The following is a 21286-nucleotide window of genomic DNA, read 5'->3' on the forward strand; positions in this document are numbered from 1 at the left end:
AAAAAACATATCAAATAAAGAAAATAATAAAAAAAAAAATCTTCATCAATTTAGGCCAATATGTATTTTGCTACATATTTTTGGTAACAAAAATACCAATGAGCATATATCGATTGGTTTGCGCAAAAGTTATATTGTTTACAAACTATGGGATATTCATTTTTTTTTTACTAGTAATGGCTGCGATATTGCAGTGGACACTCTGGCACTTTTTAGGAACCAGTGCCACCAATGCAGTGATTAGTGCTAAAAATATGCACTGTCACTATACTAATGACACTGGCTGGGAAGGGGTTAAACATCAAGAGATCAAAGGGTTTAAATGTGCGCCTAGCCGGTGTTTTAGAGTAGTAAGGGAGGAGCTTTTACTTAGGGAAGGCATAGATCCATGTCCCTGTTAAAATATATTTTTTTGTGCTTGAAATTACCTAAAATCAGGGCAAAATTGTGGGTGCGCGGTATACGCCGTACACTCGGGTATAGTCAGGCAGTCTCGGCTCCTTCCGCGCTCACGTCCTGGACGTACAGGACGTCAGCGCGAGAGTTGCCGAGCCTGCCCGACAATACACGAGTGTACTGCGCTCTGTATATGTCGGCGCAGTATTCAAACTCGGCGCGGGAAACTAGCAGGGAGGACGCGAGGACACCGCAGAAGGACGCCGGACCCGACGAAGAGGACACCTGAAGCCGCAGATGGACGCCGGACCCGATGAGGCCGCCGCGCAAGACACCAAAACTGTAAGTACAAAAAAACTTTTTTCCACAGGAATCCGCTGCAACTTTAGGGGTGCGCGCTATACCCCAATAAATACGATATATATATATATATATATATATATAGATATATATATATATATATATATATATATATATATATATATTAGCAGAGACCCTAGGGAATAAAATGGCAATTGTTGCAATATTTTATGTCACACTGTATTTGCGCAGCGGTCTTTCAAACGCAATTTTAATGAATTAAAAAATAAACCATAAAGTTAGGCCAAATTGTTTGTATAATGTGAAAGATGATGTTACACCGTGAGAATCATAATCTTTATTCTAAGCAAAAAAATTGTGATTCTCATTTTAGCCAGAATCTTGCAGCTAACCTGTCAGGTTTTTTGTTTTTTCCACCATCTGTGCCCCATTAGTAAGGCTTTCCTTCACTTCCTGTCTCATAACCAAAACAGGAAGTGAGAGGAAATCTCCCCAAAGTGATGGAATCCCTGGTTGTCACCATCACTAGTGTCCACGTTGGAAGATTTCTCCTCTATTCCTGTCATGGGGACAACACGAAATTTGGGATTTTCTCTCTCAATGACAACGATCACCAGGGTGCAATAAAAGCTGACAGGTGTTCTGATCCCTCCACACTGAAAGCTGAGCTCTGCCTTCTGTCATACTGAATGGAGATGTCCCTGATCACATGCCTGTCAGGCTCTTCCACCCACAACATTATGACAGATCCTCTTCATGTGCTCTGCCGGTAGTAGGGGCCCCTCTATCCCCCTGATTGCAGCCCGCCCCCCATCACTCACCTGGCTCTGCTCCCCCTTTGCCCGGGAACTGCTGGACTTCCACCTCCGTTCTCCTTGATAGTAGCAGCTGAGAGGCCTCCTGAGCTGCCACAGTAACCCCGGTCTCCTGCGGGGAACATTGAGCACCATGAGCAGCGCCATGTCCGGGGTCACGGGGTCTGAAGGACTGGAAAGCTCCTAGTCCTCCCACACCATAGAGTAACGAGGCCAGACAGCCCCTCCCCGCTGTGCGACTTCTGTAATACATCGCTGGTCATTCCCGGGCAAAGCTCCACCTCCAGTTCCTGGAATGCAGCCAATCACGTCGTTGGTGTGAGGGCACACTGTGATTGGCAGCCGCGGAGACCAACGAGCCGCGCAGTCCGGGATGCTCGCGAGAGGCTGCTAAGCTTTGCACGCTGCTGTGTGGTGTCAGAGCCGGGCTGCATGGAAGACATGCCGGGGGAACAGCAGCAGTCGGAGCCCGTCCATCGGCAGATCCGCTTCGCTGATGGCAGCGGGAGCAGCAATGAGACTGACAAGGAGAGTGAGGAGAGCCCCGAGCTGGAGGAAGATCACCTGCAGCAGGTGGGACCTCAACTCAAACTTCTCCCTATGAATGACCAGATCCGGGAGCTGCAGACTATCATCCGGGACAGGTGAGCGGACTTCGCCATGGTATGTGTGTGCGCTATGGAGGATTTCATCACCTTTATTAGGAATGAACACAGTTATAATGTATCTGCTGGGAATGGAACCCTTCTTCACCCGCAGAATGAAGAGCCAGCTCCCTAGTATGACTGGGGGAACCATCCATAGAGAAAAGCACTGAATCTGGAGGCTGCCATTGCTGAGCTGCCCCTCTGAAGATGCTTGTTTCCTGGCTGACCTTAATTCTGTGGCGGCCCATCCATGCAGGGGCCCTGCCCCCTAATCTGTGCGTCCGGCCCCCTAATCTGTGCGTCCGGCCCCCTAATCTACATGCAGGGCACCAGACACATGAATTCCAATGGGGTCTCTTTCGTTTTTTTCTTTAGAAGCACGTAACTAACACCAGAGGCTCTAATAGGCTTAAAAAAAAACGGCAGAACCCACAAAGTTTTGTGACAATAACGAATGTCGTCTTGATTCTCCTCCCTGGCAATTGGCAAGTGTGTCCTGAGACCCGTCACTCAATTGGCTGAGAGGAGAAGCGATCCTATTGGCTGCCCAGGAGAAGCTGTCGTGAACTGCCAGGAGTAGGAGACGCAGGGGGAAGCCAATGCGCGTGACCTAGATGGGGTTGGTGGGGGGTGGTGGCTGGTGGATTGTTTGCCGCACCTTCCCAATAAATATATAACGCGAGCAGTCGCTGCCCTTTTTAGTGTTTGAAGACTGTGACCTGGACCGGAAATTCACACCGCCGTGCGGATATTTGTTCAATGTCAGCGGCTTTGAGGGTCTCGTAGCTAAAATGGAGGAAGTCCCTCGCTAGTGGCCGAAAAAGGGATAATACCGACGGCAATGCGCCTCCGCAGATGTGCATTGCTGGCGGTACAGCCGCGGTTTCCCATTGCTTTCAATGGGAAGGAGCGGTAAGCACACCGCTCCAAAGATGCTGCTAGCAGGACTTTTGGAGCGGTCCTGCTAGCGCACCGCTCCATTGTGAAAGTCCTCGGGGCTTTCACACTGGAGAAACAGCAGCCGCTGTTTAGGGTCGGCTTGCAGGTGCTATTTTTAGCGCAATAGCGCCTGCAAACCGCCTAAGTGTAGCTGTCTTGATCGATTAGCCACTTGAAAGGTGTTTTAATTCTAGAAAAATAGTTGTGCCCTTTTCATGGTAACGGCCGACATTGAAGTGCATAATAATCGCACTCGGTTTCCAGTTTTTGTAGAATTACGTTTGTTGGGAAGTATTGCTCAGAACATTGAGACGAGGAATACATTTCAAACACGTTTTTATTTTTTTATGTTTGGTGCATTGAATTTCAGATGATTTATTTGGTTTAGCAGAACTTTCAGCTGATGTTGTAACATGCTGAGTGTTTGTAGGAATGGCAGCAGCTGTTGCAATGATGTCATAAAGTATTTGCTTAGTGATGAGTCAAGTGTGATTTCATGCATCATTTGGTGGTCCGGCATGCTCCAAGGGTATTGGATGAACATGTTACTTGTTGTTTTTTGTTTTTTATTATTATTATTAATAATTTATTATCAGATTTTTGATTTGGGTTTTTTGGTTCTTCTATATTGCTACCTTCTTTCTAGGTTTTGTATTTCTTTGTTTATTTTTGAAGTGTACCTACAGCAGGTCCAGAACTTGGCCTCGTATTTCTTTTTAGCACGTCTAGCCTCTGATGACTTAAATGCTTAATCCACCAATGTGGCTGCTTGTACAACAAAGCCGGTAGTGACATTCTGGATGTGATTGGGGTCTAATTCAAGGTTAGCGTTTACATTTTACAGGATTAGTCAGATATTTGTATATAAACTGTGTGTGTGTTTAGTTCCACAGACCATTTTGTGGTTTTCACTGAAGTTAAACTTTGCTTATGATTTCTATATTGTATGCTTGGTTTCAAATGCATGGGTTTAATCTAAACTATAGACAAAAAACACAAGCTCCTGCGCACGGGTGGATTGTCTGACAGTTAGTCAATATTCCGCATGGGAATTTCCACATATGTCAAAAACGGTAACCGTGGCCTTGCTGCCCTTCAGTGACGGGGAACATCCTAGCAGAGAACAAAAAGATTTGTCTGTCCGAAAACAATGCCTCTTTATAGAAATGTGGGACTTATGGAGGCAGATCACCCGCTTAGTCCTAACTTATAAAATGATGAGCAAGTACATTGGAATGTCAGCATCTGTAGAACAGAAACCAGGATCTGCTTTACTCAGCACTGAACCCCTGTGTGAAACGCATCAGCTACATACCCCACTGTTTGCTGTGTTTTGTAGTGCTTTTTCCTTTTATACCTTTAAAGGCTACCTACCTTTCAAATGTTTTTTGGTGTGCGGCTGTCAATACCTTCGAGTTTAGGATCTGCTTTAAAGCGGTGTTCCGCCCCCAAATTTTTTTTTTATTTTTTTTTAAAGCCAGCAGCTACACATACTGCAGCTGCTGGCTGTTAATTAAAAGGACACTTACCTGTCCTGGAGTCCAGCGATGTCAGCACCCACAGCTGATGTTTCCATCAGCTGTCGGGTGCTGCCGCCACCATTGTGGGTAAGGGTACCCAGCAGTGTAGCCTTTCGACTTCACGCCAGGAACCCTACTGCACATGCGCGAGTCCCGCTCCTCTCTCCTACTGACCCAGCGGCCGGGGAAGGAGTAGGGAGCCATAGCCATGACGTCACCACCTACGGCTGAGCCTCCCGGAAGTGGGAAATGATACCTGTCAAAGACAGGTATCCTGTTCCCCCTTCCCCCGAAAGGTGCCAATTGTGGCACTGAAGGGGGGGAGGAATCAGTTGAGTGGAAGTTCCGCTTTAGGGTGGAACTCCGCTTTTAAACTTTGAAAATCCTTGTAATGTACAAAGCTGTCTTGGAGAGGATTTTAATTCTTACTTTAGCATTTTTTTTTAATCTTGCCCATTTATATATTTAATGTATGTACGGTGTTAAATGTAGTTTATTTTCAACTATGATGTCAGTGAATGGTTTTGTGTACTATATACGGGAATAATAGCTACATGTCTCCATGCTCTGGCTATTGAGAACAATTCAGTAAGAATGAGCTTGGGCGTTTTCAGATCAAACCCGCCAGGAAGCCTGCAAAAAAAGAAAAAAAAATGTTTAATCCACAGCTGTGAGTTGACTTTACATCTGGTTATTTACAACTGCTGTTTACCCCACTTTACCTGATAATTAAAGCGTTTGTTACCCTAAAAAAATAAATGAATATTGATCCTGTTCCATTAAAGCAAGTTATACAGCACAAACTGACCACGGTATGTCACGGCTGCTGAGCCCTGACACCGCGTCCCACACTCCGCTTGAGTGCTTCCGTCATATACCGCTTCCTATCAGTCTGGATATAGATATCAGATATTCCAGCTGCTCTCAAGCACACAACGAGACGATACTTGTTTTGTCTGCTGAACATAAAGTGTTTAATGGAACCAAAAATACAACCTTATATACAGTTTAAAGAGGAGGCAACCAAAACATAAATTAACATGAGCTAATTAACTAATCATTTACCCAGACTAGGCGACTCATAGTAGACGTCGTGTCTCCTCGCTCACCTGCTATACAATACACATTATCATAAACACAGGACATCTTTACACAATAGCAGGGTCAATTAGCACAGAGAACAGACAGATGGCCGGGTGTGAGGGCATTAGCATCTCCTTACACTGTATGTCCCAACAGTATGAATAAGTCACTCTAATGGCATATACAGGGTCCCCAGACATACAGTTCACAAAGACCAACGTTCCCCCAAATGCCAGGGCCCATGATTGCAATGTAAGAGGCTAGCATTTAGTCCCCTCCAAAAACCTCTGTCCCAGGTGAGTCTGTCACATGTCCTAAACCGTGTAGGTTCCAGCACCTACAGGTAAGCCTTAATCTAGGCTTACCTGTAGGTGAAAGTGGTCTGTAAGGGTTTACAACCACTTTAAGTAACCACCTTCTCATTGTCAATTAAACAGCTGTCCATTTTTTTTTTCTCGGTTCCCCTGTGCCCCTAATAGACACAGATTGACTTATGCCTCGTCTCCACGGAACGGTTTGGGTCGGTACAGTTTGGAATGGTTAGAATGGTCCGGTCTATTCTGGTGAGAGTTTCCACTGCAAATCAGGCCGTCGGGGGCCATACAGAGTTTAGAAAAAATGCCTAGCGTGTCCACCAATCAGTGGAATGTATTGTAGCTCTGCCCTAACCGAACCGTTCCATTTTCTATGGCCCCACATCTGAAGCAGGACCCAGAATGGTGCGGTACGGTTCGGTTTTATGGTACACTTTCATAATGGAAACACCCAAAATAGCATAGCATACTGAACCGATCCGCTCAAGGGATTCTGAGTTCCATGGCCCCCCTCCCCCTGCCTAAAGTGACTCCTGTCACAATTACCAAATAATTCTGGGGTGCAGTGTAGGGCCCAGTGTCGGAAAGCTGGGTCTCCATCAGAGGTCATGGACCTTACAGCAGGACAATGAAACCAAAGCACCCAGAAATGCTTTAAGACAAAGTGCTGGAGAGTATTAAACTAGCCAGCAATGAGTCCAGTTCTAAATCCCATAGAGTACCCATGGAGAGCTCTCAAAACAGCAGTTGGGAAAAGGAAGTCTTCCGATCTGAGGGACCTGGAGCAGTTGGCGGAAAAAGAGTGGCCAAACTCCAGTAGAGGTTTAAGAACCTCATTGATGGTTAATGGAAGCGATTTGATTTTAGTTTTTTTTTTTTTTTTTTTTTTTTCAGGTTGGTGTGCTGCCAAATATTAAATAGAGGGTGGCAATAATTTTGTCCTGTCCATTTTTGGAGTTATGCGTGGAATTTGTCAGATTTGGTTTTTTGTTTCTCCACTTTTTTGTGTTGTACCAATACAAAGAAAAGAAACCTGAGAATGCCTTAACATTTGTAATTGCAACAATGTCCAGGGCAAAGTGGTGCATTATCTGACAAATGCAGGGGTGCCAATATTTTTGGCCATGAGTGTTTGTATATAGCCATTCTCCTATGCTTTAAAGTGGTTGTCATTGCCCAAAGTAATTCTTAATAGCAAGTCTTTTCTGGCTGCTGTAGGCTTTAACAGGTTATTTTACGTTCAATTTTTTTGGGAGTGGCAGGTGCATGTGTCGGCCGCCATGTGCGTGGATCCATCCAACATCACTGCTATGTCCTTTAACAACATAAAGGCTGCAGGAATCGGAGGAATGGACTATAGTCAATCTCGGAGATCATAGGCATCTGGCACACTCCAAACTGTTGAATCCAAAGGGTTTAACAAAAGCTGCAGTGTTCCATCAGAGGGAGGATGGGAGACACGAGGTAAGTTTAACGTCAAGTATTTTGCAGAGCCTGGGCTTTTTTTTTTAGTTTGGTGACAAGCGTCACTTTAACCACTATACAAAAAGAATTGCCAGAAGATGGACCTCTAAAATGGCAGGCAGAAAAGGGATCTAGCAGTACACTGGGAGATCTTATTATACTGCTGGTTCTGGTGGTAAATAACTAGGGATTCCAGAGGACGTTGGATAAACCTCATGTGGGCAGGAAATACTTGACATCATGCTCTGGTGTGGCTATCATTACAGTAACATGATGGTAATGCATTTTCTGCATTTCTCTGTTTTACAGGACCACAAGCAGAGGAGATTTTGTATTTTCTGCAGATCGGTTGGTACGTGTATTTACCAGTAATATGGTGTGTGTGTGTGTGTGTGTGTGTGTGTGTGTGTGTGTGTTTGTTTGTTTGTTTGTTTGTTTTTTTTTGTTTTTTTGTAACTTTAACTGAGTATATAATGATCAAAATACTGTAGTTATTCAATTTCATTTAAAGCCTAAGGTTACCTAAAGCCTAAAAAAAACAAAAAGGATATTCCTTGCCTAATGGCTTTACTTCAGCTTTAAAGTATAACTAAAGGCAAAGCTTTTTCTCTGCTTTGGATGGAGTGGAGAAGGATTCGATTCACCCTCTCTATTTTGTTTACCATCATCATTTCCATATTTTGAGTCCCCAGAAAAGTAAGAGAGGGGGGGAATCATCCAATGTGGGGACACTAGTTCTGAAGACCTGGGCGTCCCCAAGGAGTTCCTTTTTTTAATTTGCAGGGATTTCTTCTTCCTTCCTGTATGACTATGGGACAGATGGCAAAAAAAGTGAGAGGAATAGCCGAGGGAAGAACAGTCCCTTAAGGGCCCACATAGTGGCAAGCAAAGTGCCACATCCAGTCCAGGGGGCGCAGTTTGGAGACCAATGGTGACTAATGTATATTTATATACTGTTGGTATTGGATATGCGACCGTCCCTGATAACCTATACCACCACTGCGCCAATGAGAACTAACGTGAAAATGGTTAAAGCAGCCACTTGGTGAAAATTATACATATCTGAGATTAAACCTATTAATCAAATAATGTGTAAATAGGAAAAACAGTAGTGCTAAAAAGTGATACACAATATAACACCAACTGTAAACGATGACAATATTGATGTATAACGTGGATATTAGAAATATCACCCAGTGACATGTGACAAATTTATAGTCAATAAACAAAACAAATGTTGAAGTGAAGATATTGAATGCAAATAATCCAAATCTTCTTATATCTTAAATCTTCCACCACTCCCTCTGAAAGTAAGTGCGGTCTCAAAGGGAGTGGTGTGTCACGTTATAAATCAATATTGTCATCGTTTATAGTTGGTGTTATATTGTGTATCACTTTTTAGGGCTACTGTTTTTCCTATTTACACATTATTTGATTAATAGGTTTAATGTATATTTATGTTGATGTTGCAGATTCGGTTGGTGGTTGAGGAGGGTCTGAACCAACTACCATATACAGAATGCACCGTCACTACTCCAACAGGTAACATCCTCTTTGCTGATGTCTGTTCTTCCTCTTCTTCTTTGTCTTTGTTTTGCTTAAAAAAATATATTTTTTTATTTATTTTTTCCTTGTAGGGTACAAATATGAGGGAGTGAAATTTGAAAAAGGAAACTGTGGTGTGAGCATTATGAGGAGTGGTAAGTAACTGCCATGCTAGGTTCAGTTAGTTTTATTTGAACAAATACACTTTTGATTCCAGGTCTTTCCTAAATGTTTTTCCATTGTTGGGCACCACATGATAAAGGGAATACCAGTTTGTAACACCGGCATGAATTATTAACTAAGAGAAGCCTAGTTTAATTGAGCCCTGATCTTAGTGCCCACGTCCGAGCATCGGAGCTGCTGCAAGATTCTTATTGATAGCTATCCATAGCTATGACGGATTTCAACAATCAGCATATTGGAGAGGTCCCAGTGCATATAAGGCATTGGCTGATTTCATAACATTCTTAACCTTATAAAAGAATCGGGGAAACGAGAGAAAGCAGCAGAAAGAAGACGGAGGGAAAAAAAAGGGGGAGAAGTAGACTTAGAACTCAGACTATACCAATCTCTAGGAATCATCCATGTATAGGGGAGAGGTGTACCTGTACATAGCCCATGGTTCCCAAATATGTTCGAAGAGGGCCTGTTTGTCATTTATTACACTAGCCACCTTTTTCACGTATCATGATGCAGGATATTTTATGCTTCATGTGGCAAATGGAAACAGTGGATGACTTCCACGCTGCCGCGATTGTTATCTTAGCCACAAGAAGCATAAAATTGTTTCACAGGGTGTAGGATACCATTCGGGAGATAATTTAGCAGAGCAATAGAAGGCTGTTGGTTTACCAGAATCCCCGTTATTTCGCGGATCTAGGAGAAGACTTGACTCCAGTAGCTCCTGATACAGGGACATTCCCACCAGATGTGGTGCCCCACAAGGCGCAGTCTGCTGAAGTTGATGGGTACATCCTGACTAGGCAAGAAGGAACCAAATACCATCTCATTAATACTTTAATACTCGGCTCCATTAAAGCGGAGCTCCTCTAAAAAAAAAAATTTCCCCGCCATCCTCGGTGAGGGAACCAGGAAGTGAAGCGCTCCGGCTTCCCTGCCCCGGGGGGGGGGGGGGGAAGGAACCCTTTTTCAACTGCTTTTAAGCAGAACTCGACTCCCCAATTTCCTCTAAACTGCCTTTTTTATTTTATTCCCAACCAATTCTTATCTCTCACATTATTTCTCGGTATAGGTGAAGCCATGGAACAGGGTCTGCGTGACTGCTGCCGCTCCATTCGCATTGGAAAAATTTTAATCCAGAGTGATGAAGAAACACAACGTGCCAAAGTCTATTATGCAAAGTTCCCACCAGATATTTACAGGAGGAAGGTTTTGCTAATGTACCCTATACTAAGTAAGGATTTTTCTTATCCCTCTGTTTTCTTTACTGTTTTTTAGTTTGCATAAGCTTTAATCTATCGCAATACCGATAAACAGTAACTGATGGCTTGAACATTCACACTAATTTGGTCCATGCTGCACATTCACAGGTGTTTATAACGCCAAAAATTAAGACCACAGAGGTGATTAAATGCCACCAAAAGAAAGCTCTATTTGTGGGGAAAAATAGACATCAATTTTGTTTGGGTACAATGTCGCACGACCGTGCAATTGTCAGCTAAAGGGATGCAGTGTGAATCGCAAAAAATGCTCTGGTCAGAAAGGGGGTAAATTCTTCCGGGGCTGAAGTGGTTAAGGAGGTGGAAGGCAAAGGGTCAGAATCCAGAATGGACTAGGATAAGGCCATGTTTTGCGATACAGCATTGCGTTACTTTAACTGACAATTGCAAGTCGTGCGATGCTGTACCCAAATGATGTGTCCCCCCCCCCCCCCCACACACACACACACACAAATAGAGCTTTCTTTTGGTGGTATTTGATCCCCTCTGCAATATTCTCCTTTTTTTGGGGGGAACCAGTGAAACTAATACAGTGAGTGCTAAAAATATGCACTGTACGAATGACACTGGCTGGGTTAACATCACGGGCGATCAATGGGTTAACTGTGTGTGTGTGTTTTTTTTTTTTTTTCATTAGTGTGGGAGGTGCGGGATCCATGCCTTTCCTCCTGTCAGAACGACAATCTGCCTTGTTTACATAAGCAAACTGCCATTCTGCCTCTCTGCGGGGATGATCGGCGTGTGCCGGCAGACATTGAGTCTGTGGTACCCGCTAATCGCAGTGGGAGTGAGCTGCCAACTTCACGCCCCCTACCTAGAAATGCGACCTGTTTGTTTCCCAGAAGGGGAGACGGGAAGTAGCGTGACCCCCGCGGCAGTCTATGCCCGGAAGTGGGTGCAAATACCTGAGGGTTCTGAAAATTGGAGGTTCACTTTTTGTGTGGACCTCCGCTTTAATGAAGACATTGTCCTACCTTTCTTGTGCCTGGTTACCAAGCTTCCCAAGGAAATTGCTATACATTGATTGTGGCTTTTACGATCCGACAGCTCTAATACATTCAACCTTCATGCAAAAAACAGACTTTGTTCTGCCAACATGGTTCTTACAAGATGCAATATCACGAATACCCTTGAGGTACTTGCTTCTCCAGATCAGTGGGTGTTTTCTGGGCATTCAGCCATCAAAAATATGCTGAACAGCCGCACTCCAAACCTTTGCAGGGAAATGAAGAGGAAGCAAAACCCATCAGGGTATACTTCCTCTTTAATCATCATCGTGTTGGTACATGTGTACTTGGATGCCTTGGACCTCTGTCCTTTTTTATAAAAAAAAAGTGACTTTTTGGAGTGCGGCTGTCCAGCATATTTTTGTGTCTATGCCACTGTTGCAACCAGAGACAGCTGATCCAAGGAGAGGCAATTGTCTTAGAGCAGTGATTTTTTTTTTTTTTTGTCTTTTTAATGCTACCACTTGGTCTTCAGTTCATACATTCTCCAAGTTCTAATAGATGGATATCAACACTTCTGGGAATGCAGTTGTCAAATATATACAGAGGATATAAAAAGTCTACACACCCCTGCTAAAATGTCATGTTTCTGATGTAAAAAAAAATATATATATATATTATAACTTATAACTGGGGATGTAGCTGTGTTCAGAAATAAGCAATCGCATTTAAACGCATGTTAAATAGAAGACAGTACACACCTGCCATAATTTTAAAGTGCCTCTGCTTAAAGCGGAGGTCCACACAAAAATTGAACCTCCGCTTTAAACAGAGGCACTTTAAAATTATGGCAGGTGTGTACTGACTTCTACTTTAAAGTCTACACACCCCTGTTAAATGTCATGTTTCTGATGTAAAAAAAAAAAAAAAAATGTTTTATATATATACAGGCATACCCCGCTTTAAGTACACTCACTTTACATACACTCGCGAGTAAGGACATACCCGCAAGTGTATGTAAAGTGCCTTACAAGTACTGTTCAGACATTTTGCAGCTGCAGTAGAAGGAGCTGAAGCTCCAAGAGCATAGCCCGCCCTGTTCCAGTGTGCCCCTGACACCCCCACTACAGCCCCTGAGACCTCAACTACAGCTTCTGACACCCCCACTACAGTCCCTAGAAGTGAACAAATGTATTGTTTCACTTTAAGTACATTTTCGTTTTACATACATGCTCTGGTCTCATTGTGTACTTAAAAGTGGGGTATGCCTGTATACATACATACATACATACATACATACATACATACAGTTAAATAATTTCAGAACTTTTTCCAATATATATTATGTTATAGTCTTCTTTTTTTTTTTTTTTGCCATGCATGCCCTCGGGACCCATGGATTCGATGTCCCGCGATCGGGTCACAGAACTGCAGAATGGGGAGAGGCAAGTGTAAACAAGCATCTCCCTGTTCTGCCTAGCGACACTGTCACGGATCGCCTGTTCCCTCTCATCGGGAGCAGCAATCAGTGACATGTCACTCGTTTCTTTTTTTTTTTTTATTTATATTTTTTGGGGGGATATTTATTATAGCAAATAGTAAAAAATATTGAATTTTTATTTCTTTTTTTCATAATTGTTGCTCTATTTTTTTTTTATAGTACAACATTTTTTTACCGCAGAGGTGATCAAATTCCACCAAAAGAAAGCTCTATTTGTGTGTGGGGGGGGGTCAATTTTGTTTGGGAGCCACGTCGCACGACCGCGCAATTGTCAGTTAAAGTGACGCAATGCTGAATCGCAAAAAAGTTGACCGGTCAATTAGCAGCCAAATGGTGGTGCATTGCACCGGCGATCAGCAGATTGCTTGTTATGCAGGTCTCCTGCAGGCCTGTCAGTTTATCTATGTAGTCATTTCCTGTACAGGCAAGCAGATACTATAGCAGATATTATTGTCTAAACCGCTGGCAACAAAAGTGAGTACACCCATAAGTGAAAATGTCCAAATTGGGCCCAAAGTGTCAATATTTTGTGTGACCACCATTATATTCCAGCAGTGCCTTAACACTCTTGGGCATGGAGTTCACCAGAGCCTCACAGGTTGCCACTGGAGTCCTCTTCCACTCCTCCATGAGGACATCACTGAGCTGGTGGGGATGTTGGGGACCTTGGGCTCCTCCACCTTCCGTTTGAGGATGCTCAATAGGGTTTATGCCTGGAGACCTGCTTGGTCTTTATGTAGAGCAACAATTCTTTTTTCAGATCCTCAGAGTTCTTTGCTATGAGGTGCCATGTTGAACTTCCAGTGACCAGTATAAGAGAGTGAGAGCAATAACATCATATTTCACACCCGAGACCTTGTAACACTGAGTCACATGACATCAGGGAGGGAAAATGGCTAATTGGGTCCAATATGGACATTTTCACTTTAGGGGTGTACTGACTTCTGTTGCCAGCGGTTTAAACATTAATGGCTGTGTTATTTTGAGGGGGCAGCGAATTTACACTGTTATACAAGCTGTGCACTCACTACTTTTCGTATTGTAGTAAAGTGTCATTACTTCAGTGTTGTCACATGAAAAGATATATAATAAAATATTTAAATGTGAGGGGTGTACTCCCTTTTTTCTGTGTGTGTGTGTGTGTGTGTGTGTGTGTGTGTTGAGATCAAATTTTAAAAGGGTTTTTCCCTTACCTATTTTTGTTATTCCCTGTCGTCATCTGTGTTAAATTTCTTCTGCAGGTACTGGCAATACTGTTATTGAAGCAGTTAAAGTTTTGATTGAACATGGAGTCCAACCTAGCTGTATTATACTTCTCAGTCTCTTCTCCACCCCACATGGTAAGACTTTTGGATATTTTACACACACAAATTCATATACATTTTTTCAATGCAGATGTAAATATTAAGTTGGGAGTCGATTTGAGCACAGAAATCCAGCCACTATAGCAGCCTTTAGTTTGTGCACATTGAAAGATTTGACAATGGCAGTGCAAGTATCGTGACTTAAAAAAAACCTGTACGGAAAGAATTGTGTAGGCTGTCATTGCTGACCTGGCCTGAAAAATGCTAGTTGTCTGGCTGTTAGTGACCTGGCTTCAGTATTTTAAGACACCAATCGGGAACAGGAATGCAGATAAGAACATCCAACATTAATTTGCTCATCTGTGAACGTGTGGATTAATGATGTATTGAAGCGGTGGGTCAACCAGAACAGCCAGGCAGTCAGCATTACAGAAAGGTCATCAGCAATGGCAGCCCCCGTATTGCACTTGCCTAAAAAGCTACCCCATCCTAATTGCCATTTACTCACCAAGTACACCCCATACACACTAAATACATCATCTACAGATGAAGGTGATATCTTTTTAATAAAGCACAATAAAGTTGACCTTTTCAATAATTAAGTCAACACAAATCCAATCCTGGATCTCAAGGCCCTGTACCCTATCTCTTTAGCAAGGTGATCTACAGGTCCAGGACAGTGATCCTGTGGGACATGCCTACTGTGATGGGTAATGTTTGGGCCTATTAGGCCCTGCAGCATGGACTAGTAAGTGCCTCTGTGTTTGTGGGATGCCCCCATTAGTCTTCCCTCTGTGTGTGGTGCTTTAAAGCATAGGATGACATTCGGACATGTTTTTCCCCTTATGGGTTGATATACAAGCTGTAGCACTAACCAAGCTGACTTCCAATCATGGGAGCACACCAAGTACAGCGGCCTGTGTATTATTTGGTAGGGGCTGTCGCATTAGTTTTTGGCATAGGCTGACACTCCTTTCAGTTGAATGGCTGCTTTTTGCTAGGTTACAGGCCTGTCCTTCCTCACCAGGCCATGGCTTCTTGCAGGCACAGAGGTGGGGAGAAGGACAATGGGGGCTCCCAGATTCATTTGTCGGGTAGGGAGGTGCTCCTGCCAAGATTGCCCTGCAATGGCTCCCCCATGGGGCAGATTAGCTATGAATCCCTGCCCTTATCTGGTATTTCCACTGTTTGAGGGGCACATTCCTCGTCTTCCTTTGCATAATTTCTGGTCTGCAAGATCAGCTCTCGGTGGTTTACACTAGCCTGGGACATAACATGGCCACTCTCCTTCCTTCTGCTTCGGAGGAAGTTCCTTCTCCAATGGACGAAGTGGAATCCATGGAGAATCAGAAAACCTGCTACTGCCTCTGTCCTGCAAGGAGAGGAACGCGGACAAACGCCGCTACCGACGGGCACAGTGCTGGATGAATGTAGGATTTGGGTAGGTGAAGGGGGGCGATAACAATTACTGGGACATGCCCTCCATTAAGGTAAAAAAATGTCCAGGCTTTAGAACTATTTTACCTCTCTCTGTGTCCTGTGATGTATTCTAAGAAAAAGACTTTACAGGTATACATAAAAAACCAAAAATCGCATAAATCCATCTGCATGTTTGTTAAAAAGGTAAATATCTTTATTTTTTTTTTCCTTTTAACAGGTGCAATGTCCATCATTCAAGAATTCCCTGATATAACAATTTTAACCACCGAAGTCCACCCAGTGGCCCCTACACACTTTGGACAAAAGTATTTTGGGACAGACTGACCTTGTTTTTATTGTAATCCTGCCTCTTCAGAGGCTGCTTATGACCCAGTGTTTGTCTCAGTGCCCTGAATAATGTGCACTGCTGCCTAAAACTTGCACAAGACACTGAATTATGCAGTCTTTTTACTGTATATGTTTTTCTAGCTTTTTATGAAATATTTACTGCCTAGCCACCAGAAACTGAATGGTATTCCTTGACTTTCTTTGCTTACACACCCCACCAAGGGTCCACATTCCATTCAAATGCAGCTTGTATGGGTGTGCTGAGGCGTTCCAGGGCATCGGTTATTTATTTATTTGTATGACTATTATAGCTACTTGGTAATATTAAAAAAAAAAAAAATGGCAAGATCTTTGTCACTGTGTCTTTTCTGCTTTTATCGTTGGTAAGCTTTATAGGCCACTATTAACCCCTTCTCTACCGAGTCATTGTAGGACGTCAGACTGGACGTCCTTGCATTCCCGGGCAGCTAGGGGGCGTGTGCCCGGCAGCCGCGATGTCCGCAATCACGGCAGGACCATAGATCTGCGTGTGTAAACACACAGATCCATGTCCTGTCAGCGGTGAGGAGACCGATGTGCGTTCGTAGTACAGAGGCACACACATCGATCTCCTCCCCTTGTGAGTCCCCCCCCCCCCCTAATGTTAGAACACACTTTAGGGAACATATTTAACCCCTTCAGCGCCCCCTAGTGTTAACCCCTTCCCTGCCAGTCACATTTACATAGTAATCAGTGCAGTTTTATAGCACTAATAGCTGTGTAAATGTGAATGGTCCCAAAAGTGTCTGATATGTCCGCCGCAATGTCACGGTCACAATAAAGATCGCCGCCATTACTAATAAAAATAAAAAATGCCATAATTCTATTCCCTATTTTGTAGATGCTAGAACTTTTGCGCGAACCGATTTGAATACGCTTATTGCGATTTATTTATTTTTACCAAAAATATGTAGAATACGTATTTAAAAAAAAGTAAAAGATATTGTGTATTTTTCAAAATTGTCGCTCTTCTTTTGTTTATAGCGCAAAAAATAACTGCCGAGGTGATCAAATACCACCAAAAGAAAGCTCCATTTGTGGGAAAAAAAGTGCGTCCATTTTGTTTGGGAGCCATGTCGTACGACCGCGCAATTGTCATTCAAATTGCGGCAGCGCTGAAAACTAGAAATTGGTCTGGGCAGGAAGGGGGTGAAAATGCCCTGTATGGAAGTGGTTAAAAATAAATACTTTTGGCACCAAAAGTGTTAATAATTTACGTAACCTCATTTTTAACTATTAACTTGCTTTTTCAAGTATATAACTTTGTAGCATAACATTGTGATACTACAATATGTTCTAAATCTCCACTCTTTAAATTCATGATGATGATTAATTGATGGCAATTGTTATCCTACTGTGCCATGATCTGTTCATGTCACTAGCAATTTTGCATGGCATGCTACAGAGGAAAAATGCTTGAAAACAAACAGGTACATTTTTTTTTTTTTTTTTTTTTTTTTTTTTTTTAAATATATAGAGGGTTAGCGGGTTAATTGTATGCAAAAACAATCCTGAAGTATAAGATTTATTTTGTCTTCTAAAATAAACCTTACAAAGTGCCCCTAACATTTGCAATCTTGACTTTGTGTTGTGCATTTTTTTTTTTTTTTTTTTTAAACCATCTGCAAAAAGATTGTTTTGCTACTAAGACCCCTTTCACACTGAGGAGTTTTTCAGGCGGTACAGCGCTAAAAATAGCGCTGCTATACCGCCTGAAAAACTTCTGCCCAGCAACCTCAATGCGAAAGCCGGAGGGCTTTCGCACTGAGGCGATGCGCTGGCAGGAGAGAAAAAAAAAATCTGCAAGCAGCATCTGAGGAGCGGTATGTATACCGCTCCTTCCCATTTAAAAAAGCGGTAATACCGCCCGCAATGCGTCTCTGCGGGCGGTATTAACCCTTTATCGGACGCTAGCGGGGGTTAATACCGCACCGCGAGCGCCGAATCCCGTGGCAATTAAGACGGTATATGGCCGCTATTTTTAGCAGCGCTATACCGCCACCGCGGCACCCACCCCAGTGTGAAAGGGGCCTTAGTGTGTTGTATATGTGGGATAAAAAAAAAAAAACCCTGCTCTTTGCATTTGAAAGCAGCAATTTCAAATTGGTTTCTTGGGAAGAAGATGCAACAGTTTTTACTTTGTTAAAATCCTTTTTTTAACAGAACTAAACTGATCAATTGAACTGTTTTCCAAAACATCTACATTCATTCAAGGCATGCTGATAACTGTTACTTGTGTTCGCAACCAAACTGTCAGACCATCGAATGGCTGGTGTCATAACTAATCATATGTTCTATATAAGAAGATGACGTCTTTCAAATTTAATATATACTTTAACCCGCTATCGGACATCCCTTTATGGGGAGGATTAATCTAATGAAGCAAATTAACCTAAAAAAACGGTCCATGGTGTGATGGGTGGGCGAGGGGTGGTGGGGGGGGACGGTGGACATAAGGGAAGACAATTTGGAATTTAAGAGGCTTTTTCACTTAATCATAATGATGTAGGGGGAGGGGAAAAATGTATGCTTGTGTATGTATTATGTTAAAGCGGTTGTAAACCCAAAATTTCATCTTTGCATATCATTTTGTAGTTTTTTTTTAACAATGAATTGCCATGAGTCATTTTTTCTGTACCTGCCTCCTGTCCCTGTTATCGATATTTTCTTGAGTCATTACGTATACCCCGCATGCGCCGTGTCATCCTTCATTCCGGCCAGCTGAGACCTGGCCGGAAAGATTCAGTGTCCATGTCGGGGCTGCGTCATTTCCTGCTTTAGACGTCAGCCCCGACATCCTGCTATACTACATGCACAAGAGCGTCATGGTTACCATGTGACCTGTACGTCACATGGTACAGGAGAGCCAGACGGCAGACAGACAGCCAGTTTTAAAGTCCGTGGAATGTGTCTGAGGAATGTGCTTACACAGCGTGCTCCCGGAGGTATTGTCACTCCTTTCTGAAGCACGCTGTGATTTATTTTCTATACGTTTCCATAGTAACCGGAAACAAGGCTTGGAATGTCTCTTTACTAGTGCGCATGCGTGGGATTATCGAGAGAAGGACGTTCTGTGGGCGGAAATACAAAGCAGATTTAGATGCAAAAGACCACAGTGAAGATGGCGCTGGCGAATGTACTGAAATAAGGTTTGGATTATTAAGAACATATGCTGTAAGCTAACATATTTATATATACACAAAGTGGTCATTCGATTCATACTTAATTTGCCTTTCAGAATATTATGAATATAGTATTGATGTGTGTGGGTTTACAACCGCTTTAAGTCTATGCAAGTTGGTGTACTACTTTTTGTATGCAAACAACAATAAAAAAATGTTATAATTAAAAAAAAAAAAATCATATGTGCCGCCACACAATGATAACTGCAGACAAGCAGAGGCTAAGATTGCTTCCTTGACTGTAAAGGATAAGGTAGCTTTACAGGGAATCAAAATTTGACCAGTTCAGCAAGTACCGGACATGTATGGCCACTGCGGTTGAACAGAAGTCAAGTTCAACTGCTCTGTTGGATAAAAGCCACTTGATCAGTACTGTGGTAATAGACTGCAGTGTTTCATCTGTGTATTCTGACAGTGGGGGAAGTCTACCCCCCTGTCAACATGCAATAACGGCACAGCAAGGAGGATTCCCCATCCACTTTAAATGGGGGGAATCGTTCGTGGGTTTTTTTTCAGGCTGGACGAAATAAAAATTGAACCATTTTAGTTCCACTTTAGGAACGTCGGCTTCAGCTGTGTGATGTAAGCCTCTTGTCATTTTTTCTGCATGTCTCATGTTGGTACATATGCTTAACCACTTAACCCCCGGACCATATTGCTGGTCAAAGACCAGAGCACTTTTTGCGATTTGGCACTGCATCGCTTTAACTGACAGTTGCGCGGTCGTGCGACGTGGCTCCCAAACAAAATTGGCGTCAGATTTAAAGCACCTGTGCAAGATAAAGGAAAACCTGCAAAAAATGGCTTGTTGGGGGTACTTAAGGACAGGGTTGAGAATCACTTGCCTACCAGCCGCCATCATACTGTGGCAAGTTGGCTCTATGAGTGTGCGCAATTTTAAAGTGTAACATGTTAGGTATCTATTTACTCGGTGTAACATCGGCTTTCATATTTTACAAAAAAATTGGGCTAACTTTACTGTTTTGTTATTTTTTTTTAATTCATGAAACAATTTTTTTCCAAAGAAAAGGCGTTTGAAAAATTATTGCGCAAATACCGTGCAAGATAAAACGTTTCAATGACCGTTGTTTTATTCCCTAGGGTGTCTGCTAGAAAAACATATATAATGTGTGGGGGTTCTGCGTAATTTTCTAGCAAAAAAAAAAAAAAATTGATTTGTACATGTAGGAGAGAAGTGCCAGAATAGGCCTGGTATGGATGTGTGTATAAAAGCCCTGTATTGAAGTGGTTAATCCATAGTCCACCATTGAAGTGCAAAAATTGGTGTAAGTAAAATATTTAATCTGTGCAAAAAACACCCAGTGTCCCATCCCCTTCAAGGGTTAAATGACTCACCCCTAAAATAAAAAATAACTTGCTACTCAAAACACCACCACATCCAATTCAATCTGCTATGCAATGTGATTGCATCAATCGTTTCCTTCAAGCAAACAAGATGGTTAGGTGTCTCCACTCCAAAATATAGACAGAAAAAAACGCCACTTCCCAAGTGAAGCATTTATTAAAACATTGGTAAAAATGAAAAACAATAAATATGCACTCATGTTTAAAAGAGAAATTACAAAGCGTATCAATAGGTCTCCAGCAGATGGCAACCTTCCAGGAAGCTCTGGTTATGAAGGACAGGGGTATAATATCTGACTGTCTTTCCCATATTACTCAAGACCAGAAAAGCCACTTGGAGAAAAATCTACTAAATGTGCCTGGTGTGAACACAAGTATTTCAACACAGTACCTTGTATCCAGGCTTTTCTGCAGTTGGAACTTGGCCAAAACTTGTCTAAGTAATCTTAAGGGACATGTTTTATCCTATTCCAAATACCTTCGGCTTCTCTCTTTTGTAAAACCCCTTATTCTCCCCAAGGTGTCCAGCGTGCCCACGATGACGGCACCCAAGGCCGACCCGTGCCTTGGTCCTCAGATGCTGCCGCCACCATCTTCGCTTAGGGAATCAGGAAATTGAGCCTTGCGGCTTCACTTCCCAGTTCCCTACTACGCATGCGCAATCAAAATGGTCCCTC

The 21286-nt window shown here is 42.9% G+C and overlaps 2 protein-coding genes across 3 annotated transcripts in view; one reads left to right on the top strand and one right to left on the bottom strand.

The window, feature by feature from the left end:
- The window catches only part of ABCB7 (ATP binding cassette subfamily B member 7), a 119404-nt gene extending 117636 nt beyond the window's left edge, over nt 1-1768 (bottom strand). The window contains exon 1 of the mRNA XM_040323989.1: nt 1539-1768. Within this exon, the coding sequence (XP_040179923.1) occupies nt 1539-1679 (141 nt within the window). The 5' untranslated portion in view covers nt 1680-1768. The remainder of the gene's footprint in view (nt 1-1538) is intronic.
- A 51-nt stretch (nt 1769-1819) lies between these two features.
- Nucleotides 1820-16369, top strand: UPRT (uracil phosphoribosyltransferase homolog). Of its 2 annotated transcripts, none has more exons than XM_040323990.1 (7): nt 1820-2176; nt 7809-7851; nt 8972-9041; nt 9137-9199; nt 10297-10458; nt 14194-14292; nt 15914-16369. In XM_040323990.1, the coding sequence occupies exons 1-7, from the start codon at nt 1965-1967 to the stop codon at nt 16018-16020; spliced, it is 756 nt and encodes a 251-aa protein (XP_040179924.1). In that variant the 5' UTR covers nt 1820-1964; the 3' UTR covers nt 16021-16369. The 2 variants fall into 2 exon arrangements, with proteins under 2 accessions (XP_040179924.1, XP_040179925.1); XM_040323991.1 differs by having other exon boundaries at nt 2047-2195.
- The last annotated feature ends 4917 nt before the right edge of the window (nt 16370-21286 follow it).

Source organism: Rana temporaria, chromosome 9, assembly GCF_905171775.1.
Source record: "Rana temporaria chromosome 9, aRanTem1.1, whole genome shotgun sequence".
Lineage (NCBI taxonomy): Eukaryota > Metazoa > Chordata > Amphibia > Anura > Ranidae > Rana > Rana temporaria.